The 21029-nt window shown below is 29.4% G+C and overlaps 1 protein-coding gene across 1 annotated transcript; it reads right to left on the bottom strand.

Annotated features, from left to right (window-relative positions):
* Window positions 1-4985: 4985 nt before the first annotated feature.
* Window positions 4986-19455, bottom strand: LOC132950363 (O-acyltransferase like protein-like). The gene is made up of 13 exons (XM_061021785.1): window positions 18774-19455; window positions 16868-17091; window positions 16374-16591; window positions 14589-14680; window positions 13336-13520; window positions 10759-10922; window positions 10464-10632; window positions 9662-9855; window positions 8101-8242; window positions 7836-8025; window positions 6885-7027; window positions 6638-6747; window positions 4986-5402 (listed from the first exon to the last, which is right to left on the bottom strand). The coding sequence occupies exons 1-13, from the start codon at window positions 19117-19119 to the stop codon at window positions 5312-5314; spliced, it is 2268 nt and encodes a 755-aa protein (XP_060877768.1). The 5' UTR covers window positions 19120-19455; the 3' UTR covers window positions 4986-5311.
* Window positions 19456-21029: the final 1574 nt, after the last annotated feature.

Genomic DNA, 21029 nt, shown 5'->3' with positions numbered 1-21029 from the left:
CGATCAAGTAGAAAATCAGCGTATTCTTATAGCTTAAAAAGTTTACGACGAACACAAAAAAACACACATCATTGTAAACAATACTTATGAAGCACAATGTATGGTTATATCTTATCTATCTATTAAATATTTATATTTTTCATTACAAATGTAAAAGATTGAGTAAGGGAAAATCAATAAGTCCTCTGCATGGTGCATGGTGGAAATCCATTACAACTTCAGGGGAAGGGGGCTAACATTATTAATCAGCGATCTGAATCGATCTTTTGATTTGACAAATTATTGATCAGATCTTTTTGGTGAATCGATTCATTTCGGGAAAAATCTCAACTTTTTTCAGACTTCAATAATTAGTAAGTCGTCCAGTCTTCAGTGTTCACCTTCAACATATCTTAAATTTCTAATTCATCATGTTTATATTTAGGTAAAGAACAAAAATACGGAAGATCGAAACTATACAATGGAGAATCGCACGACGCCCATCACGGCGTTTTAGATTCCGAGGAGAGCGATGAATGTATTGTGTATTATGTTGAATACGTCGATACCAACTTTGCCCAAGATGGAAATTACAACAAACTAATTAACGATTTGGAAACTTTTTTAATATAGCTTTCTGAGCGGTTTTTTCGAAATCAGCAAGGAAAACATTTATTCGAAAACACATGTTCCGCGTTTGTTAATTATTAAAATCAAGAATAACGGTTTTAGTTATTGTGTTGTAATTTAATAGTATATTGTGTGGCAAGGGCTGGATGTGAGCTATTTCAGATTATTCTACGAAAACAATTTCATGAAATAAAAATGTTTGCGCGTCGTTCAAGGAGAAAAGTAGATTTTTTTTTATTATATATATACATTTAGGTAAATACAGCTGGTATACTTGAGAATAATACGAATAGGAGATTGTATTGTTATAATAATATAATATGAATATAAGATACAACCAAAAGTTTATGTTATGTAAGGACCGTACTATAGATTTTAGTGTCTGTGCAGAGGATACGCGCGTATAATGTGCGCTCAACACTTTTGGGGATTTCCGTTTTACCACCCAGCATTTTTTGGGATTTCCACTTTACCACCCAGCACTATTAGGGATTCCCACTTTATCGCCCGCTGGTCGAAAAAAGAACGCTTTCCGACCCTTCAACAGCTATCGAAAACCTAACTTCGGTGCAGGCGTGACAAAATAGTATATTGTGTGAAATTGCCTTCCCAGTTCCCACACGAGTCACACATACTATTTTTTGTCACGCCTCTGCGTTCCTTGATCGCGCCATCACGGCAAAGGTAATTCAGGCTGGGATCTATGCAACAACCAGACTATTCTACGAAAGCAATAGGTATTTCATGAGAGAAACGACTTGGTTTTATTTATTTTAAGCGTCGTGCGTGGAGGGTATAATATGAACATAAGATGTAACCAAAAGTGTATGTCTTATAAAGATTGTAGTACTTATATCTTTTAGTGTCTGTTTGTACAGAGGATATACGCGTGATATCGGGAGCTCAGTACTTTTGGAGATTTCCCTTTTACCACCCGGTTAGGTTAGATTTCCACGTTAAGATTTCCACTTTACCGCCCGCTGGACGGAAAAAGGTCACTTTCCAACGCTTCAACCGTCATCGAAATCCAAACTTCGGTGCAGGCGTGACAAAAAAATATTATTTGTGGGTATGTGAAACTTTTAGATATTATCATATCTTATACATACGACAATGACATTTTAAAAGGTAGTTTCTTTGCCGAAAAATAATTGAAGTATATTGAAACTTGCATTAAATTTTAAAGTGTAAAAGTTTCAAGTTTCAAGTTTCTACGACTAGAACTTTTTTAATAATAACAAAAATCTAAAATCGTTCAGTACTAAATCATTATTTTACGAGTGAATAATAATAATAATACGAAAATCAATAAATATAATTTGCATATAGGTACATTACATACTTTAATACTTATATTATATTGAAAAAAAAATAATACTTATGTCAAAATAAAAACTTACGGTTGTTCAACAAGATCGTTTTCGTAATTATTTGAGTCATTATTATCATTACCAATGCTGTCGAGAATAATTGTAGAATTAGAAGTAGAAAGTAGAACGAACAGCTTAAATAAATGTATATTTTTCACACTTAAAATAGTATATTGTGTGGCAATGGTGGGAAGTGAGCTATTTCAGTTCGCCCAAGACTGAAATTGCCTTCCCGCACGTGCCACACGTACTATTTTTTTGTCATGCCTCTGCGTTCATTGATCGCGCCATCACGGCAAAGGTAATTCGGGCTAGGAATTAGGATCTATGCAACAACCAGACTATTCTACGAAAACAATATTTCATGAAAGAAACGATTTGGTTTTATTTATTTTAAGCGTCATGCGCACGGAGGTTATAATATGACTATAAGATGTAGGTAACCAAAAGCTTATGTTTTGTAGGGACCGTGGTATAGATTTCAGTATAAATAATAATTATTATATTAAAATAAAATAAGAATAAAAAAAAGGTGGATAAGTGGATGTCGCTCTGCTGTACAGTAGGTTACAAGTGGGTCACTGTAATGGATGGTGTTAAATTTGAATTCAATGATATAATATCATTGTATAAGAAAAACGATTCTGAGCGAAAACGGTCAGTCAGCCTATGATATTACCAAGTATATTTGATGATATTATTGTGAATAAAGTAATTTATAAATAACCTATTTACGTGGAGCCTTGTTTTCAATTTTCAATCCTTAGCTATAAAAGTTGAACATTTTATAAATTTTTAACTACAAAATAATTATTAAATTATAAATTTGATAAATTCTGTCCAAATTTGATCTTTAAATGCTTATAAAAAAAAAACTGTGCCTATGTATTTTCAATATTTTTCAACTGCTATTGTAAAAATATATCAGGAGTCTTGTATTAAATTTTTACACTTTTTGGCCCAACAGATAAAACTTTATTGATATTTATAGAAAAAAAAACTAAAAAAATTGAAAACTGAAAATGCCCGTAAACAGCTCAAAAAGTGTCAAAATATTTTCAAAATTGTATGGTGTATAGGAAATGCTAATATAAACATTCAGTGAAATTTTCATGTATCTACAGTTATTCGTTTTTGAATTACAAGAAAATAAGGAAATCGGTACATGAGAAATCGAGTGAATATCTAATGTTGTAAAAATATGAATTTAAAACGTTCATAAAAATTTAATTTGACTTTCTTGTAGAAATTTTTTTTTTGATAAAGTTAGACAAACTTATGAGGAATCTTATATTAGATTTTAAAATCTTAGATTTAAAAAGAAAATTTTTTATGAATTTCTAACTCAAAATAATTTGCAAATTTTCGTGATTTTTCCGTATTTTTTCAAGATTTGAACTTATAACGTGTATAAAAAAAAACTGTGACTAAGGATTTTTAATTTTTTTCATCTGCCTTTGAAACAATAACCTAGGAGCCTTCTATTAAATTTTCAAGCTTTTTTACCCAACAAATAAAATTTTATTGATATTTATAGAAAAAAAATTTAAAAAAACTGAAAACTGACAATGTCCGTAAACAGTTCAAAAAAAGTCAAATTATTTTCAAAATTGTATTGTGTATAGAAAATGCAAATATAAACAACCAGTGAAAATTTCATGCATCTACGGTCATTTGTTTTAGAGTTACACCAATAACCAAAATCGATTTTGTTAAAAATCGATTTTGCGTAAAAATTCCCGTTTTTCCTTAATTTTTCTTTTGTTTTTCACATCGCTTTTGAAAACTACTGGGAAATTAAAATTTTGACCTCCCCAATGCACCAACGATATTCACTTTCCCATCGAACAAGATACTGAAGTCGAAAATCGAAGCATTATTTCGACTACTTATCGTGTACACAGACACAAAAATAAAAAAATAAAAAAAAAAAATAAAAAAAAAAACACACATCATTGTAAAATCAATACATTCATCGTTTCACTCAGAATCTAAAATGTAATCAAGACAAAGGTAATTTCATGAAAGAAAAATGTTAACGCGTCACGCAAGGAGGTTATAATAATAATAATATGAATATAAGATGTAACCAAAAGTTTATATTTTATGAGGACCCTAGTATATATTTTAGTGTCCGTTTGTTCAGAGAACACGCGTGATATCTGAGTTCAGTACTCATGGGGAATTCCACTTTACCGCCCGGTACTTTTCGGGATTTTTAGCACGGGCGTCCGACGGCCGGCGATGACTGTCGACCAATCACAGAACGCATAGCTATCGGCTAGGGGGTCGGCACGGTTCGGCGGCTCAATGCACGAAAGCGGTTCACATTCTTATGTGAAAAAGAGTATAGCAGGTACCTATGATGATATACGATATAATATAATATAATATATATACATACGACATACGTAATATATAAGTGAAATCAATCCCAAAATGATGTGCCTTGAATAAATTTACAAAAATTTCAACATGTTCAAACATTGGAAAAAAAATTAGCACAGAACGGCATCATATTATAATGATGAAATTAACCACAAATCGTAGTTGTTTACTTGTTTACGAGTTAATCTGTCTGACTCGAATTTTTGTTGACAATCTGTAATTCGCGCCGTTATGTGCTAATTTTTTTTTCAATGTTTGTACAGTTGATCATCTTGAAGTTTTCGTGAATTGATATTTTTTCAAGTTGAGGCACAGGATTTTGGGATTGATTTCATTTCGTTGTTAACCTCAAAATTCACGAACTTTTTCAACAATGTGTCTTTTCGGCACAGAATTTGGATATTGATTTAATTTCTTTATCAAACTCTAAATTCTACTTTTTCAACCATAGGCCTTTTTGGCACATAATTTTGAGATTGATTTCACTTCTTTATTAACATAAAAATTCTAACTTTTCTCCCAATCGCTTCAACTTACGCTCAGAAATCCTTTTTTTACTTCTCCGAAGTACTTTTTTTATATATACGTAAATAATACAATACGAGAAAAAACCTTGATGATGTTTTTTATTTTATTTTATATTTAAAATATTTACAATCGACACAACGTAAAGTACAATAAGCAAATTTAATAATTTAATGGTAAGTGACAAGAGAATTTACATTAGTGTTCAGGCACTCAGCAGCGCCCCCCCGGCCGGGTACAGAAGAAATCTTAAAAATGATTATTATACATGTTTATAAGACTTAACTATGATTTACAAAAAAAAAATATTATAAATCGCATATCTGATGAAAATTGAATTATAATATAGTTTATATAATATACAAAAAAAAGTAATATCTATTCAGCTTATGTTTTAAGATTTAATAGGCTAATATCTATTATAAATGAGTCATAACTTTTTTTGGAGTTTCTGCAGTTGTAGTTTTTTCAATTGGTATTTCGTTTCTTATGGACGAGTCACTCTTTTTCCTAAAAAATATAAAATAAAGATTGTTGAAACATTATGTTTTTGAATTCTAGATTATCAAATGATAATTTTATAAATAAAATAATTAACATTAAGATCGGCCATAACAAATCAATCAAATATAATTTAATGTGAAAGGTGTTAGACCAGTTTTCCGAAAGTGGGTTGAATTCTTCTTAGAACTATTGTTTAATGACATTTTATTATATAATTATTTATTTTTTTTTTAATTGATCGTAAAGCCCGGCAATAACAATTGTAGGTTTAGAAAACACGTGTATTTTGTGTTTGGCAGATTTTTTATTGGGCACCTGTAGGTATCTACCATGCCCGGGTGCGGGATGGCGGCACTTCTCTCCGGACACCGTAACTTGACCGAAGAAAATTGTCGCCCACGTGACCGAGGTTTTGAGACCTTAGTCCGCTCGGCCACTCCGTCCCCCAACTATATAATTATAATATAATGCGTTGAGCACTATAAATACCGTTTAATAAATGAATAATTACAATTGTCAAAAATAAGTCCTTGTATTTGAAAATGTATACATTTTTTAAATTAAAAACAACTTTTATTAAAAGGAAACAGTTGCGCAACCAGTTAGATCCAGCTCCCTCTCATCCTTTAGGTCATATATAAAATTATGCATAAAATATATTCATTTAAGCTAGAATATAATTATTAACAACTGTTATCATGTTATTGTATTAGCCTAACACTGTCTTCTTCAATATTTTCGTTTGGTATTTAATATATAATTATAATAAAAACAATAACATTATGGATAAATTATTAACTAATAACTAATAACGAATTCGTGGTAGTTCGCATTATGTCCATATACAATATTATATACGTGTCTTCTTCACTGAGCGTTATACGTTGAAAGCCCATAGGAGCAAAAAATAATTCCAAAAAGATGACTGATGAGTACGTTAGTAACGTTATACGCTCGCGCCTCTATGTCAAAAAAAACGATGATATCTAAGAATTTCCAAAGTACGTTTTATTACGATTTAGTATGGTTGTTATTAATTGTTAATGTGTGAAAAAGTCATTCGTTATTTAAATGTGTTTTGGACCGTGGAAAGTATGGTAAGTTTCAAAACAGACCCCTGTGGAAATTAGTTGGTGACCTCTGGTGTAGACTATAGGTACCTACTGAGAGGAAAAATTTTGTTTTACCAAACCAAAATATTAATTTTCACGTATGAAAATAATAATTAAGTAATAACTTACCCTCGACCGAACATTTGTCTAATCAAATTTCCAAACGGCGCTTCTATAACTAAGTGTAATGCTAAGGCCATTAAATAAGTTTTAAATGTATCGGATATCCAAGCATCCAACTATAAACAGACGAATTGAAACAATATTATAGGTATTCGTACATATAAACAATCTTTTTTTAATGGAAGACAATGCAAATTATTTAGTGACTTCATAATATTTTTTATTTGATGTTCCAAATTATCTTTTATCTTACCAATGATTTTATTGATAGATAATTAGGTAGTCTTTGAGAACTCTGAGACATCATCATAACGATTAGGTTCACCAAGAAAACGGAGTATGAGAGTCTCCCAATGGGTACAATAAATCTGTTATCATAAACTTTTGATAAAAGACCTGTAGACAATGAAAAAAATTAAAACTCGTGCTACATAATTTCAATACTATAGTGATGGACTCAAGCCTGGGCATAAACTAGTTAAAAAGTTAAACTTATTTAACTTTTTTAAATTTAATTTTCATTAACTTTTTATTGATGTAAACTTAATAAATAACGAGTAAATTTTAATAAAATCCAAGTTACATTAATTTATAAATAATTAAATAATAAATATAATACAATTATTATTAATGATCCATATTGCATAAACATTTACTTTGTATTATTTTAAATCATTTTACAAACTATTTAAATAAAAAATAAATAACTTAACAAAAGTTAATAAGTTAATTGTAATTTTTCTTGTGACTTTTAACTTAACTCAGTTAAAATAAAAATTAGAATAACTATTAACTTTTAACTTTTTCAAAATAATGCTTTCTATCGACTTAACTTAACTCAATTAAAAATTATCATTAACTTTTCCAGGCTTGTATGATATCATTGATATCTTAAAAATATAATCATAAAACATTATTGCTGTCTGTATGAAAACGAAATTTGGTTCGGAGTTTCGGACACATACATTTATTATTAATTCTGAAACGTCCCCCATTATCTCTTAACATTTTGATTTCGTTGAATTGGTAACAAACCAAAGCAACCAAAAGTTAGCGACTGCATTTAATATTTTAATTATAATATTAAATAATATAGTACTATCTTAACGGGTATAAGAGGGTAAATTGATTGAGAGGACACCATACCCACATATGTTGACGTGGCGTCCTCTTAATAACATTATGTGACTAAAATTCAAATTACCGTAACCAGTTGTGTAATAACAAATAGTGACCCACGCACATATTGCCGTCCATGTCCAATGGCTGATAGTCGAATATAGAGCGTGTTCAAATAGATAATAAGGTCTATGTCTAGCATAAAATATACCACCATAAAACTGTACCCACAAACTGACCACAGTTACAACAAACGTCCCTCCATAGACGGTAATCTAAAACATAAAAATCGCAGTTTATATGTTTCAATTCATAAACGAATAATAGATATGTCTGTACTCGATATTTACCGCTGAAAAAAATTTTTTTTGCTCTTTCAATTTTTTAATAACCAAGCTCATTGCCAACCCGACAAAAAAAGGCGTGGCTCGCAAGTGACTTGCTCTGTAAGACTCATTAAACGTTATAGAAGTTCTGGGGTTTTCTAAAAATCTGAAATTAGGTAGTTTTGTATTTAATAGGCACTATTTTAAATTACGATTATTAAATAATTCTTAAAGAATTTCAACTGCTAAATTCATAATTTGCATGCGATATCTACCAATATAGAGAACTTATGGTTCAAATTTCAAGTTTATCCCATTAACAGAAGAGCACCACAAAACATTTAGCTCTTGTAAATTAAACCTATACCAATTATTTCAGTTAAAAGTATTATTGCATATTTTACTAAAAGGACTATAGTTACGAAACTAGCTACGAAACTAGCGAACCAAAATTGATGATTTGAGTATCAACATTTTCAGAAAAAAAATATTTCAAGAATCCATTAAAAATATAGTAGTTATTTTTTGAAAAAATAAAGAAACACGTCTTTTTTTGTTTTAACGAAATTCTATGTCATCGATCTATAATCGTTAAAAATCCCCGAATACAATGACATAAGATACACTCTGTATATAGATTCTATAAGATACCACTGACTCACTGATCACTGTATCTCAAAAACTATTCAACGTACGAACTTGAAATTTGTAATAGTGGTTCCTCTAATACTTTAACCATGCAATAAGAAAGGATTTGCCGAAATTCACCCATTAAAGAGGTGCTCAAACAGGGATCTTGAGGTTCACGATGGAAATTGGAAATTATATTTTTTTATTTATTTTGTAATAGTTGCCATTGATTACAGTCTACAGTAGAAATTAGTATTTATTTATTGATTTCCATTGGTTATTTGGGCAGATCAGGTGCAAGGAAGCACCAAATTAATGAACATTTCCTACCAATGTGGGAGAGGTGTCCTTTGTCCGCGATCCAACGTAGTCGGATTGCCTACCAGTGTGGCTGAGTGGCATTTACTGCAGCGAGGTACATCCAAAAGGAGTTGAACAATCCTAATTTTCTAAGAGTAGCAATTTTTACGGGCAACGGAGTGCACAAGTACAGCAAGTTGTATAACATAATCGTATGGGTGTTATTTTAGGGATGGCGGTATTTTCGGTATCCGGCTATTTCGCTATTTTAGAATACCAACCGATATACCGTGAATCGGTAATTACCGTTGTTACCGAAAATACCACATGCCTACATGTATTATTTATTATTTTTATATAATCAATATGACATAATATAATAGCCCTATCCTAGGTTGGAAACTTATGGGAACACTAATTAATTCACCAAGATCTGGTATTTGCGAGGTATGGTATTTTCGATAACTACCTAGGAACGGTATTTTCGGTAATAACCAAAAATACAGTATAACCGGTAATACACTAATACCTCGTAGATACCAGTAGTAAACAAATACCGGATACAAGGTATCTTATTTTATTTATAAGATACCTCAAAAATTGATTCAAATTTACGTAAGTGGATATTATATTATTATCATTGCATTTTACTTACGGAAGGTGTACTTTAAGAATTCCATCGTTTTCTTTCAAAATCGTGATTATAAATGGCGTAATTATCGACGAAATAATAATGGTAGAGAGCAATCCAATTCCGTATTTAATGTTCTTTGTGTAAACATAAACTAAAACAACTCCAACTATGAAGAACTGAACGTCACACGATATGTACCAGCTCACTATGAGGCACTGTTAGTATTAAATAGGTATTAGGTACGCTTAAAATATAGGCTAATATAGTTTTAGATTCTGAGCGGAGCGAGGAAGCTAGTGGTTTTACAACAGTGTTTATTTATTTATTTTGCTTCGATTTCAACAAATAGTACCTTATCTTTTATCAAATTGGATCAATATGGTATTTTTTTCGGTCATTTTTCGATTTTCTGAATAGTTATTTAATGCCACAGGAAAAACTACTGACAAATTACGAAAAACCACTTGAAATAGGATTTTAATTTCCAAGCGTTTATCACCATAGCGACGAATAAAAAATTATAATATTATAATATTAATTTAACTTAAAGGCTATAATAAATAATAACAATTTAAAAAATCCAGACTGATAAACCAACTCCACTCAGAATCGTTTTTCTTTTACAATGATATTATATCATCGAATTCAAGTTTAATACAATCCATTTTACATTGTCTTACTTGTAACCTACTGTACAGCAGAGCGACATCCACTTACCCGCTTTATTTAGAACACTATTTTTTTTTAACTTCAATGAGTTTACTTTATGTACAAATATATATTATAAGTAAATAAGTATATAATTATAATCTATAAGTCTTACTTCGTACTTGGCGTCAATAAAATTACTTATAAAAAGCAAATTGGTCCACCAATATTTCTTACATGTCTCGGCTTCGCTCCAGGTTTTTTGAGGCCAAAGTGGCCCGCCTCCAAGATGAGGTACGATATTAGCTGTGATCGCCATCATTGCACAATAAGCCGGTAACAATCTAATATCATAAATTAAGATCGTGTTTATTATTGATACCAAATATTTTCCTTACGCCCTAATATTATGAATCAGTATTAACGTAAAATTACATTCGATTTAACAATGTATGACAAAATCGTTTTACCTCATTATTCGGTAGATAACCGGTGACGCAAGCTTTATCCATACTGATCCAACGTTCATGAATATCGGAGAGATTGTCGCGTACAAGATAAAACCACTAATAAAGAAAAACGGATCGACTAGATTCATACTAGTCAATAATGAATCAGGTCCATAAGTGTACATCTATAATTGTTAGGAGTAATTTAATTAATGGTATTTAAGATTGTTATAACATATATTTTAACAGAATTTAAGTAATATAGTTGGAAAAATAATTAGCCTAAAATCTATATAGTAAAATTAACCTTAATAAATAACCTAAATAAATAACAGATGGGAGTCTGCCTAAAATAATTTCTTCGTTAAAATACTATTATAACTTAATAATATTTTTGCAACTTTAAAAATGTATTTATATTTTTTACTCGAAAGGGTGATATATATTATTAAAAAGAATACTGTTTATCTAAAAAAAACTATTTTAGATTTCTAAATAATGTGTGTTTATGAATATAATATATTAATATTTTTTTTAAAGGTAGAATTGATTCTTCCAAGGCATAAAATTCATAGATATACATAGCTAGGTACATATTTAATATAGTAAAATTGAATAAAATTCACCACTAGACGTAGGTACGTATATAATACTAACGGCGTCTACTATAGACTATGCTGATACATGTTTGTAGGTATACTTTCATATTTTATAATAATTTTAATTTATAAAATTTATTATATTGATTAATATTTTTGTCCACAATAATCATACCAACATAATAATTGTAGAATAAAAAAAAGAGAATAAGAAAATCTGATTTAAAAATGTAAATAATTTAAATAATATAATATTCAGCATTGAAACATACGGACATTGATTCATACATAATATAGGAAAACGATAATATATTGATTTAAAAGGAAGGAAATGTATGAAATATTTTGTTAAATAATATGTTAAGCAATATCCACATTCGACATTTTTATTTCCATTTTCCCGCAATTTCAACGTGACTGAGGACCTACGCTGTAAATTTGACAGACTATATACCTAAAGGTATTAATTTAAGAAGACTGGAAGCGCTCTGTTTCTAAGGAGTAAACGATAGGCAATTAGCTTATCAGTTGAAATCGCGTTGTGCTGTTGTGTGAGTAGTAAATAAACATTTGTTGAGTGTCCAGCGCGCCACCACCTTAGATAATATAAGAATGGATAGGACATGCCTATACCAGTTCCATATGGGGCCGTGTGCTTTTTTGGGGAAGAGAGAACGTAAAGAGAGAAAGACGATATGGGGCTTTTTAAGGTTATGTGCAAAACTATTTTATTAAATAATAATGATAACATGATAGTCAGTTATATTTAGATATTAATTGTCAGTTTGTATTTTGATTGTTGTGCCACTTGTGCCTGGAAAATTACTCTAAACTTTGTTAAATATTTAAAATATTTAAAATATTATCTATGGCCACCACTACTACCCGCATATTAAACAACTGTGGGATATTCATTACAATTTCCTGGAAACAACTAGCGGTTTGCACGCACATGCGCAAGTCATCGTATTTGATGAAAGAAAATATTTTGTTCCAACGAGGAAACTAATTTTAGAAAATCTAGACCTAACAGGTTTTCTAGGTTATTGTGGGAGTCGATTTTAGAATAACTGTTTAACTATCTTAAAATAGACACTAAAGTAAATCTAAAAATTTAAAAAAAATTTAAAAATTAAACTAAGATTTAGGAACAATTTTTAAAGAAATATCAAAAATTGATTTCCACAATAACCTAGAAAAAAGGTCGATAAACTCAAATATTTGTATAGAATTGAAATCTAAATATTTTGGATATGCGTAATCTTGTCAGGCATTTAAGTCTAAAACGTGAAATAAATACGCTGCTTCCGATCCCCTTAAGTCTAGAAGTCGGGATCGAGAACAGTGGCGCCGAAGTCCATGTTTATGTATGGCAGCTGCCATACATATAAACATTTAGCTGGGAGGTGGGTTCATAGGAGAATAAAATTATGAAAATTATAGGAATAGGATCACAAATTATTAAGTAATATTGCCCATCGAGAGTAATAACAATATTAATATTGTATACATAATATAATATAAAAGGTTGCATTTTGTTTATATTTTTGTATTTTGTTCTATCGTTGCAGCCATTGCAGGTAATTAATTATTATTTTAATATTATTACATACGTATTGGTTGAAAAAAGAAAAGAAATCTGATCAAAAATAAAACAAAAGTGGATGGCAAATTGTTTGTGAGCCTGTGAGGAGGTTTCACATTTTTTAGTGGGTTTTGTGGGGTGGGGTGGGTGGTTGTCGGAGATCCTTGCCATACATTTAATTTTGTACTTCGGCGCCACTGATCGAGAATGTTAGTTGATTAAGACAAGAACTCATACTCGATACTGTTATCAATATAGAAGAAAACAACCGAAGGTTCTTGATGCGTGATGTAAGGTGCAATGAAGGAAAGGTGGAATAGATTAATTTATAATTTACATATATAAAAGTATGTAACAAACGGCAAATAACACATAATTTATAATTTTTTTTTTTTAAATATTTTCTTAACTCACATTTTCGATCAATTGAGGATGACTCATAGGATTTCCTACTAAAAACATGAATCTATGACCAAATAAAATGAATAACATGGTTGACACTTTCGCACCATTCAGTATATTAAGTTCGTTTGTTTTATCATACTTTAATAATTCTTTGACAGACTTGATAAATGAAAATGAAATAAAGAATTCATCATCTGTAAAACAAAAATAAATTATACCACAGAATATAATACTTTTTTACACGACTGAGCGAAACTATCACTTTGATTACTCTTATTAGATCAAAGTTAAGTTCATTATAATTTTACTAAAACATTCCTAATTTATATTTTATATTTTTTAATTTTTATATTTATTTCGTAGAAATATTATAATAATGATTTTCAAAATGCATGAATAAGTTTATAGATAATATATCATATATAACAAAATATGCGTATAAACTTGCATAATAGATTTTCAGAACTTTAAAATTAAAACATTATTTAAGTATCAGCTTGTTCTATAAATAAATTAAGTATCTATTAATTATAACTGATCGTTGTAAACACTGTATAATAAGTATATTTTTTGATAACAGGTCTATAGAGTATAGGGTTATATTATTTTAAATTTATATGGTAAAACCTTTCAAATCAACTATAAGTATAATTGTATGCATGTATAGGTTTTCACACACACTATTGACGGTTTTAAGTACTTATATATTATATTCGTGACCTTCCCTACAACTACAATCGGTAATAAAATGTAATTTTATATAATCCAATTAAAAAACCACAATATCATTACCATACATTTCTTGCTTATAGCTGATAATGTAAAATTAAATATAACATACATATAAGCAGGCGCGGACTGGCTGGGATGCTGGGATGCTACAGCATCCCTTGCCCTAAAATATATTTGCCTAACATTGTTTATTGTATATTTAAAGACACTAGAAACCTAGTGAACAGCATATCATTACCAACTTACGATTATTAGTGATCTATAATATTGTATAATTTTGATTGAATGTTTGTTGTAAATTGGTACTTATTTACGTTTTTAACATATATTCAATATTTTTTTAAGACAAAATAAAATATATTAACATTTTATAAATAATCTACGTGTTTTAAATTTGCCGCGAAAATTTTTGTTATTTGCCCTTTAAATTGTGTAGCATCCCGTGCCCTATTTTACCAGTCCGCGCCTGCATATAAGTATAAAGTATTCGAATATTTGATATTATGTTAGCAATTGGTTAAGACACTCACCAGAAAAGGTTTTATTTTGTTGACACGATAGTTTTATGAAATGACAAACGGTCACACCACAACAAATCATAACAACTAGAATGAAAAATGCACTAAAAAATAAATTAAATAAATAACAATATTATTTCAAATCATTATGATAATTGATAACATACAATAGAATAAATTTTTTCCAAAACACGTAATATATTATAATATCGAATTCAAATACAATATTTTCGTTAAAAACATAATATAACTATGATACGTTAATATTGGTTATAATTAAGTACCTATATAATTATATTTTATTTCATTATTTCCAGCCTTCCAGGTTGGTTGGAGGAAAGTCAATAGCATCCAAACTGGGGAAGACACTGTGCTGTATAGTAGTTTTCGAGTATACCTCGTCATTGAGTAGGTCACTTTAATGGATGTATTTTAAATTTGAATTCACTGATTTAATTGTATACGATGAAAAACTATTCTGTTTGAAGACACAGTCGGTCTGTAGTCTGTTAGCCTATAAAATAATACGATATTTTGCCTGATTTCGTCAACATTTGAATCTTAAAACATAAAAAAAGAATGTGGCTCTCCGCTGTATTTTTTTAAAATTCTTATAAGAAAAACTGATGAGAAACCTTGTATTACATTTTTAAACTAAAATACTCACAAATAAAAGTTTTATTATTCACAAGTCAAATCATAACTAAAAAATTTGAACATTTCAAGTGTCTATAAATAGATACCTCAAAAAGAGTTAATATTTTTCATTTTATAAAATTTGAAAGTGCTTATAAGTGGAATAAATATTCCCGTTTTATCGTATATTTTTTTGGTTTTTCCAAATTATCTTGTAAATTTCTGGGAAGTTTCCACTTTTGAACCCTCCAAGAACAAGCTAGATCCAATTTTCTACCAGAAACCTCCCTAGAAGTTGATGATTGGAGCATTTTTCTAATAGGTTTAGTAGGTACCTATAAGAAGTGACTTCGGACACCAATTAAGACACACATCGTCATTGTGAAACCAAACATTCTCTGTTCTCATCTCTCCACTTGGAATCTAATAGATTTTTAATATATAAATTTCCATGTTTGTTCATAAACCGTAAACCGACCTTTTAAAGAAATCTGATCATATATTCTTAAAGATGTAATTTTAATATACTTAACCGGTTTGAATGCGTGTAACATGTACTATTTTCTAGTACATTGTCAAGGTTTTTTAACCAATGTCATGGTCACCATTTGCAGTTATGAATATATTTTATTTTATTAATATATACTCTTGGGTAGGTTAGGGTACTCTGGGTATATTAATATATAAACTATCGTTAGGTTTGAAAAAAAACAAATATTATTATTAAACAGTTTTATCAATAATAGCAAAACTGACATATTATTTTAAATGCTTGCCAAATAAACGTGGTTTAGTAAATTGTAAATGTTTTGTTTCACAGAACATCAGCACATGCCAATGGCACAATGCTCTCTGCTATTGTATTGAACACTAAAATAGGTACTAGATGTTGGTACGCGTAATGTACGTATAATGTGACAACATTGATGACGCATCTCTTTAAGCTATACGCAGGCTGTCCATATCCCGGTTATTTGTGCTTTTTGACTCATTCGAAAGATATAATTGATTACATATTTGTATTTGTATAATTCACTAAATTTATTGTGTTTTATATTTTATGCTAAAAATGTATTTATTTTACGGAAATCAGAATGCTCAGTCTTCCTATACTGTCAAAACGAAAATATTGTTTTTGTTTTAGTTATACCATCGAATTACCTGGTTAAAAAATACGCCATGTCGTAAGGATACATATCTCCACTCACAGTACAGAGTATCGGGTCTACTTGAACGACAGCTTTGAACGTCTCCGGTAAAAACACCTTATCAAATTCATTTTGCAACGAAGTCTGTAGATCTGACGCTGAACAAGAATCCGGTATGCATATCCCTAAATTCAAACTGTTTCGTTTGACTAGATCCGGAGAATCGACCCACTGAAAAAAATTGCTAACTCGTATCTATAAACGGACCTTTATCATAGTAAAATAATATCCCCATTTTTTCAGTGTTTTTTTTTTATCTTTTTTCAAATTTGGTTTTAGATCGCACAGCAATTAATTTATATGATGAATACTAATCAACATTTTAATATTTTATACGAAATATTCTATTTTATTATTCTTACTGTATATAAACTAATAATTGTTAGTGATATTTGTTAATGGTGATAAAAACTTCATAAGTGGAGATCAAGTATTACAACTACGTACCCCAAGTATTGTTTTCCACGCGTGATTGTCGCCAACTTCGTTAATGGTATCTGTTCCGTTTTGGAAACTGTAATTTTTTCCCATTGGCGAAATTAAATGTATTTCGGACAAACAATACTGTCCCTTCACTGGATAATTAACGTCAACACATTCGTCATAATTACCCATATGATATTTGTTGCCAGCTAGTATGCCAATTGGATGTCGATTCCAAGACTCTGCCACTGAAAATTAATGTATTTTAATCGTATTATAGGCAGTTTCTATACGTCTTAAAAACTATGGTACACCCATATATTAATCACGATATTCAGATAATTTCGTTTTGTTTTTGATGAAATATTATATTATTGGTAGGTAGAGGAATTTGAACTTAAAAAACTTTTAACCTATAAAAAAAATTTATTCGATAATATTTAATTGCAGTGAGAACAACTGTAAGAGGAATCTTGTATATTACATTTTCGGTTCTTAGATAATACAATTAAAAATGTTTTGAAGTTTTAACTAAAAATTAATTTACAAATGTTTTTGATTTCATTGAATTTTGTCAAAATTGAAGGCACCAAAGTTATGAACAGTTTTCATTTTTCATTTGACATAAAACTGCCTAAAAATTGGCATAGAGACGAAAAATTAAAAACGTGGTATTTGCAGTGAGTTTTACAGATATTTTAATTTTGAAACAAGTGATGATCATTTTTAAATTTACAAAAAATGTACAGTTTCCATAACTTGTTTTGATATAAAATATTAATAATAGTCTCCGAGATGTTCTAGATAAAATAATCTTAATTTTAAATTTGAAAATTGTATTCTTGAGAACACAAGAATCACAACTGTAATATGCCTTTATTGTGATATAGGTAATACTTGCTATGCCTTTTTACATAATGATTAATGTAGGACGTAGGTACATCATGATTATAATAATATAATTACAGTAGTTTCATACATCTCAGAATAATCGTAATATGTACATATTATAGAGCAAAGTATAGGCACATCGTCGCACAACTATGATAATATGATATAATACCCGACGTATTAATTGTTTATAAAATGGCTAATAGGTATATTATAAAATTTGAGACATTTTTAGGCTATAGAAATGCCATTTCCGTATTTATACATAGAAGCCGTATAGTATAAAAATAAATATAAATACACAGAGAATTCAAAAACTAAATTTAATTTTGCACATTTTGAAGGTTTTTAAGGATTGTAAGGATTTTGCTATGTTAAAGTAAATTGTTTTCTATTTTAGGTACTCGTATAATTGTATAGGTAAATTTTGTTAAAAATTAAATAATTTAAAATTTAATCGGCTGATTAAAAATATTAAATACCTATCACCAACAGCGCAATCATTTGAGTGGTAGCAAGAGGGTAACCCCACCCAAGAAATTTGAGATTCTTTTGTACACATCCTACATTCTTACGATATATGCGCATAATAGTAGATTCATTTTTATAAAAATTACAGTTAGGGTATTTTTTTAAATACATAACCCCCTCCACTTTAATTAGAGACTTCAAGTATAAAATTAAGTTTAACGTGATAATGATTTTACAGTCAAAACGATTTCTGTATCCAAAATATAAATTTTTTTTTACACTTCAATGATTTTATAAGCTATTATGATGTGACATTTGTTTTTTAATTTATACGAATTTTTATTTTCTAAAAAATATTGATAACGTTTGAAATATATTTTGTTGGAAAATATTGTTATGCTCGTTTCTATTAAGTGTTTAGTGCAATAGTGAAGCTTAGGTATAATAACATTTTTGGAGGCATATTCGGTAGATGTGATTCATGAATTAAAATCGGATCGTCAGTCACGAGTTGGTGTATATATTAGAACACTATAATTTTTTTATTACAAATTTAGTGTTAACTCACTTCTGACGGCCCAATCGGTGTAATTCTGTAGGTTTCTAACGTACATGTCCACTTGTCTCTGGCAAGCGGAGCTGCCCACGTGCTGAATAGTAAAATTAACCAACGCTCGGTAAAACAAATCGGAGACCCACGACTCGGGATAAATGTCGTCGTCCTTCAGTGGTACGTTTTCACCTTTACCCAGAAAGGCCATGTCGGAGCCGTTGAGCGCCGATAATTGTGACGACCGCGGTAACGGCAATGCACCGTCGTCGTTCCGATGAATTTGACCGTCGAACTCGGCCAACGTTAGTGTCGACAGCATGAACACCGACGTCGACCATCGCAACGACGAGTGCGAAAACATCCTGAATATTTTATCCGTTTTGAAACCCGTGATTTTTACGTAAAATTGCTTGAAGAAAATATTGTGCAATAATATTATAATACACAAACTATAATAGCGTGTAGGTACCGTAAAAAAAAAAATTAAAAACCTATACACCAGCCGTTTTCGCGAAACGCTTAAGTAAAAAAATCGTTTCGTATCATATTATACACCGTGGTATAATTTTTGACAATTTCGTATACAATGACGTGATGACGAAAATAATATATATTTTTTTATCTCTGTACGATTACCCGAGTATAAAATATAATATCAAGATCGTCATCCGCCCTATAGTGGACTTGAACAATAACCGTCGGCGTATGGTATGAGACTGCGAGGTGCAGTAGGATACGTTTATGTTAAATACAATATATATCTATTACAGCAACATTATATTCTTGCCCAGTGACGTACTTATAATATATGCGTATACTCGACTAAATTTATTATGTATGTACAACTCAAATGTTAACGTATATTATAATTATGCTGGTAATTAATATTACCATGCAGTATATTATCACCATTGTCGGTTATGGCATTCCAGCGACATAATAATATGATTCAAAATCGATATAGTTCACATAATTGTTTACAAAATTAGTTTTTTAATTTTTTATTGCATTATTTTCAACTATAGTCATTTTTTCCCTTAAAATAAATGTTCTAAAATTATTAATAAAAATAAAATACACCAAGTAGTGATGATCAAAACAAGACCATGACCAAGATTTTAAAAATTTGTAAAACACCTGTTATAGCTGTGTGTAGGTTTTGACTATGAATCTCTAAGATGAAACTTAAGTCCAATATATTATATAGTATATTAAAATTCAAACATTACCATAAAACAAGTCAAACAATTTAATTTGTATTATACTCGTTTAAAACTTTGCATTTTAAATTATGCTTATATTATTTTATTTATATTTGTATTTGATGAATCAATTTACCACCATAATTAACTTTGTAAGTTCCTATTACATTTATAATAAAATTTATCAATAGGTTATTACTAGGGCAGAAGACTTGTAGTTCTAAAAAGTCACCAAATATGCATTTAAATATACAAAATATGCATTAAAAATATGCACTTAAGTATAAAAAATATGCATTTTAAAGTGGATATTTTTGAATAAAAAATAAGAATTTTTCTGTTGGTACTTATTATTTTGATGAAAAAATGTTATCTACAACTTTATTTAACGACTTACAATTAATTATTTGATAATATAATTAATTAATAACCCGATAAATTGCGGCATTAGATCGGCAAATCTCGAGAAATATCGTCGATAATATCAACGTTATTTTGGATGTATAAATAAATAAATAAAAACGTCGAAGAAAAAATATTGGTAAACCTATAAATTATTTAAAATATGCATCTTAAAGTATAAAATGGAAAAAATTTGCCCTAAAAACCAAAAAAAACGCAAAATATGCATTTATATGCACAATAAAATTTCAAAACTAGCTTTGTGGTAGCATGAAACGCTTTTGTTTCGCACTCTGCTATTTTTGTGACTGTGCAAAAAAAATTTGCAAATGCTACAAGTCCTTTGCCCTAGTTATTACTAATTATTAATTATTGACCAATAAAATATTTATAAAAATTAAATTGTTGGTTTTTTTAATGTTCACTTTAACAAATAATAACATTAAAAAAAACTGTATGGTTTGTTCCAAATATTAAATTGCTTAATAATTATATTTGTTATAATGATAATATTTATTATTTATAATTCAACTTTTATTCACCAGTGTCCAGTACAGAAGTACTAAATGTTTAAGTTTCTTTTAATGTAATATATTGACAATAGACCACCATATCTATTTTGGGAAAATAAAATCATTTTTCAGTGATTGCTAATTACTATGAAACA

Source organism: Metopolophium dirhodum, chromosome 8 (genome assembly GCF_019925205.1).
Source record: "Metopolophium dirhodum isolate CAU chromosome 8, ASM1992520v1, whole genome shotgun sequence".
In the NCBI taxonomy this organism is placed as follows: domain Eukaryota; kingdom Metazoa; phylum Arthropoda; class Insecta; order Hemiptera; family Aphididae; genus Metopolophium; species Metopolophium dirhodum.
The sequence above is the reverse complement of the archived record's forward strand: the minus strand, read 5'-3'. Positions and strand labels throughout refer to the sequence as shown.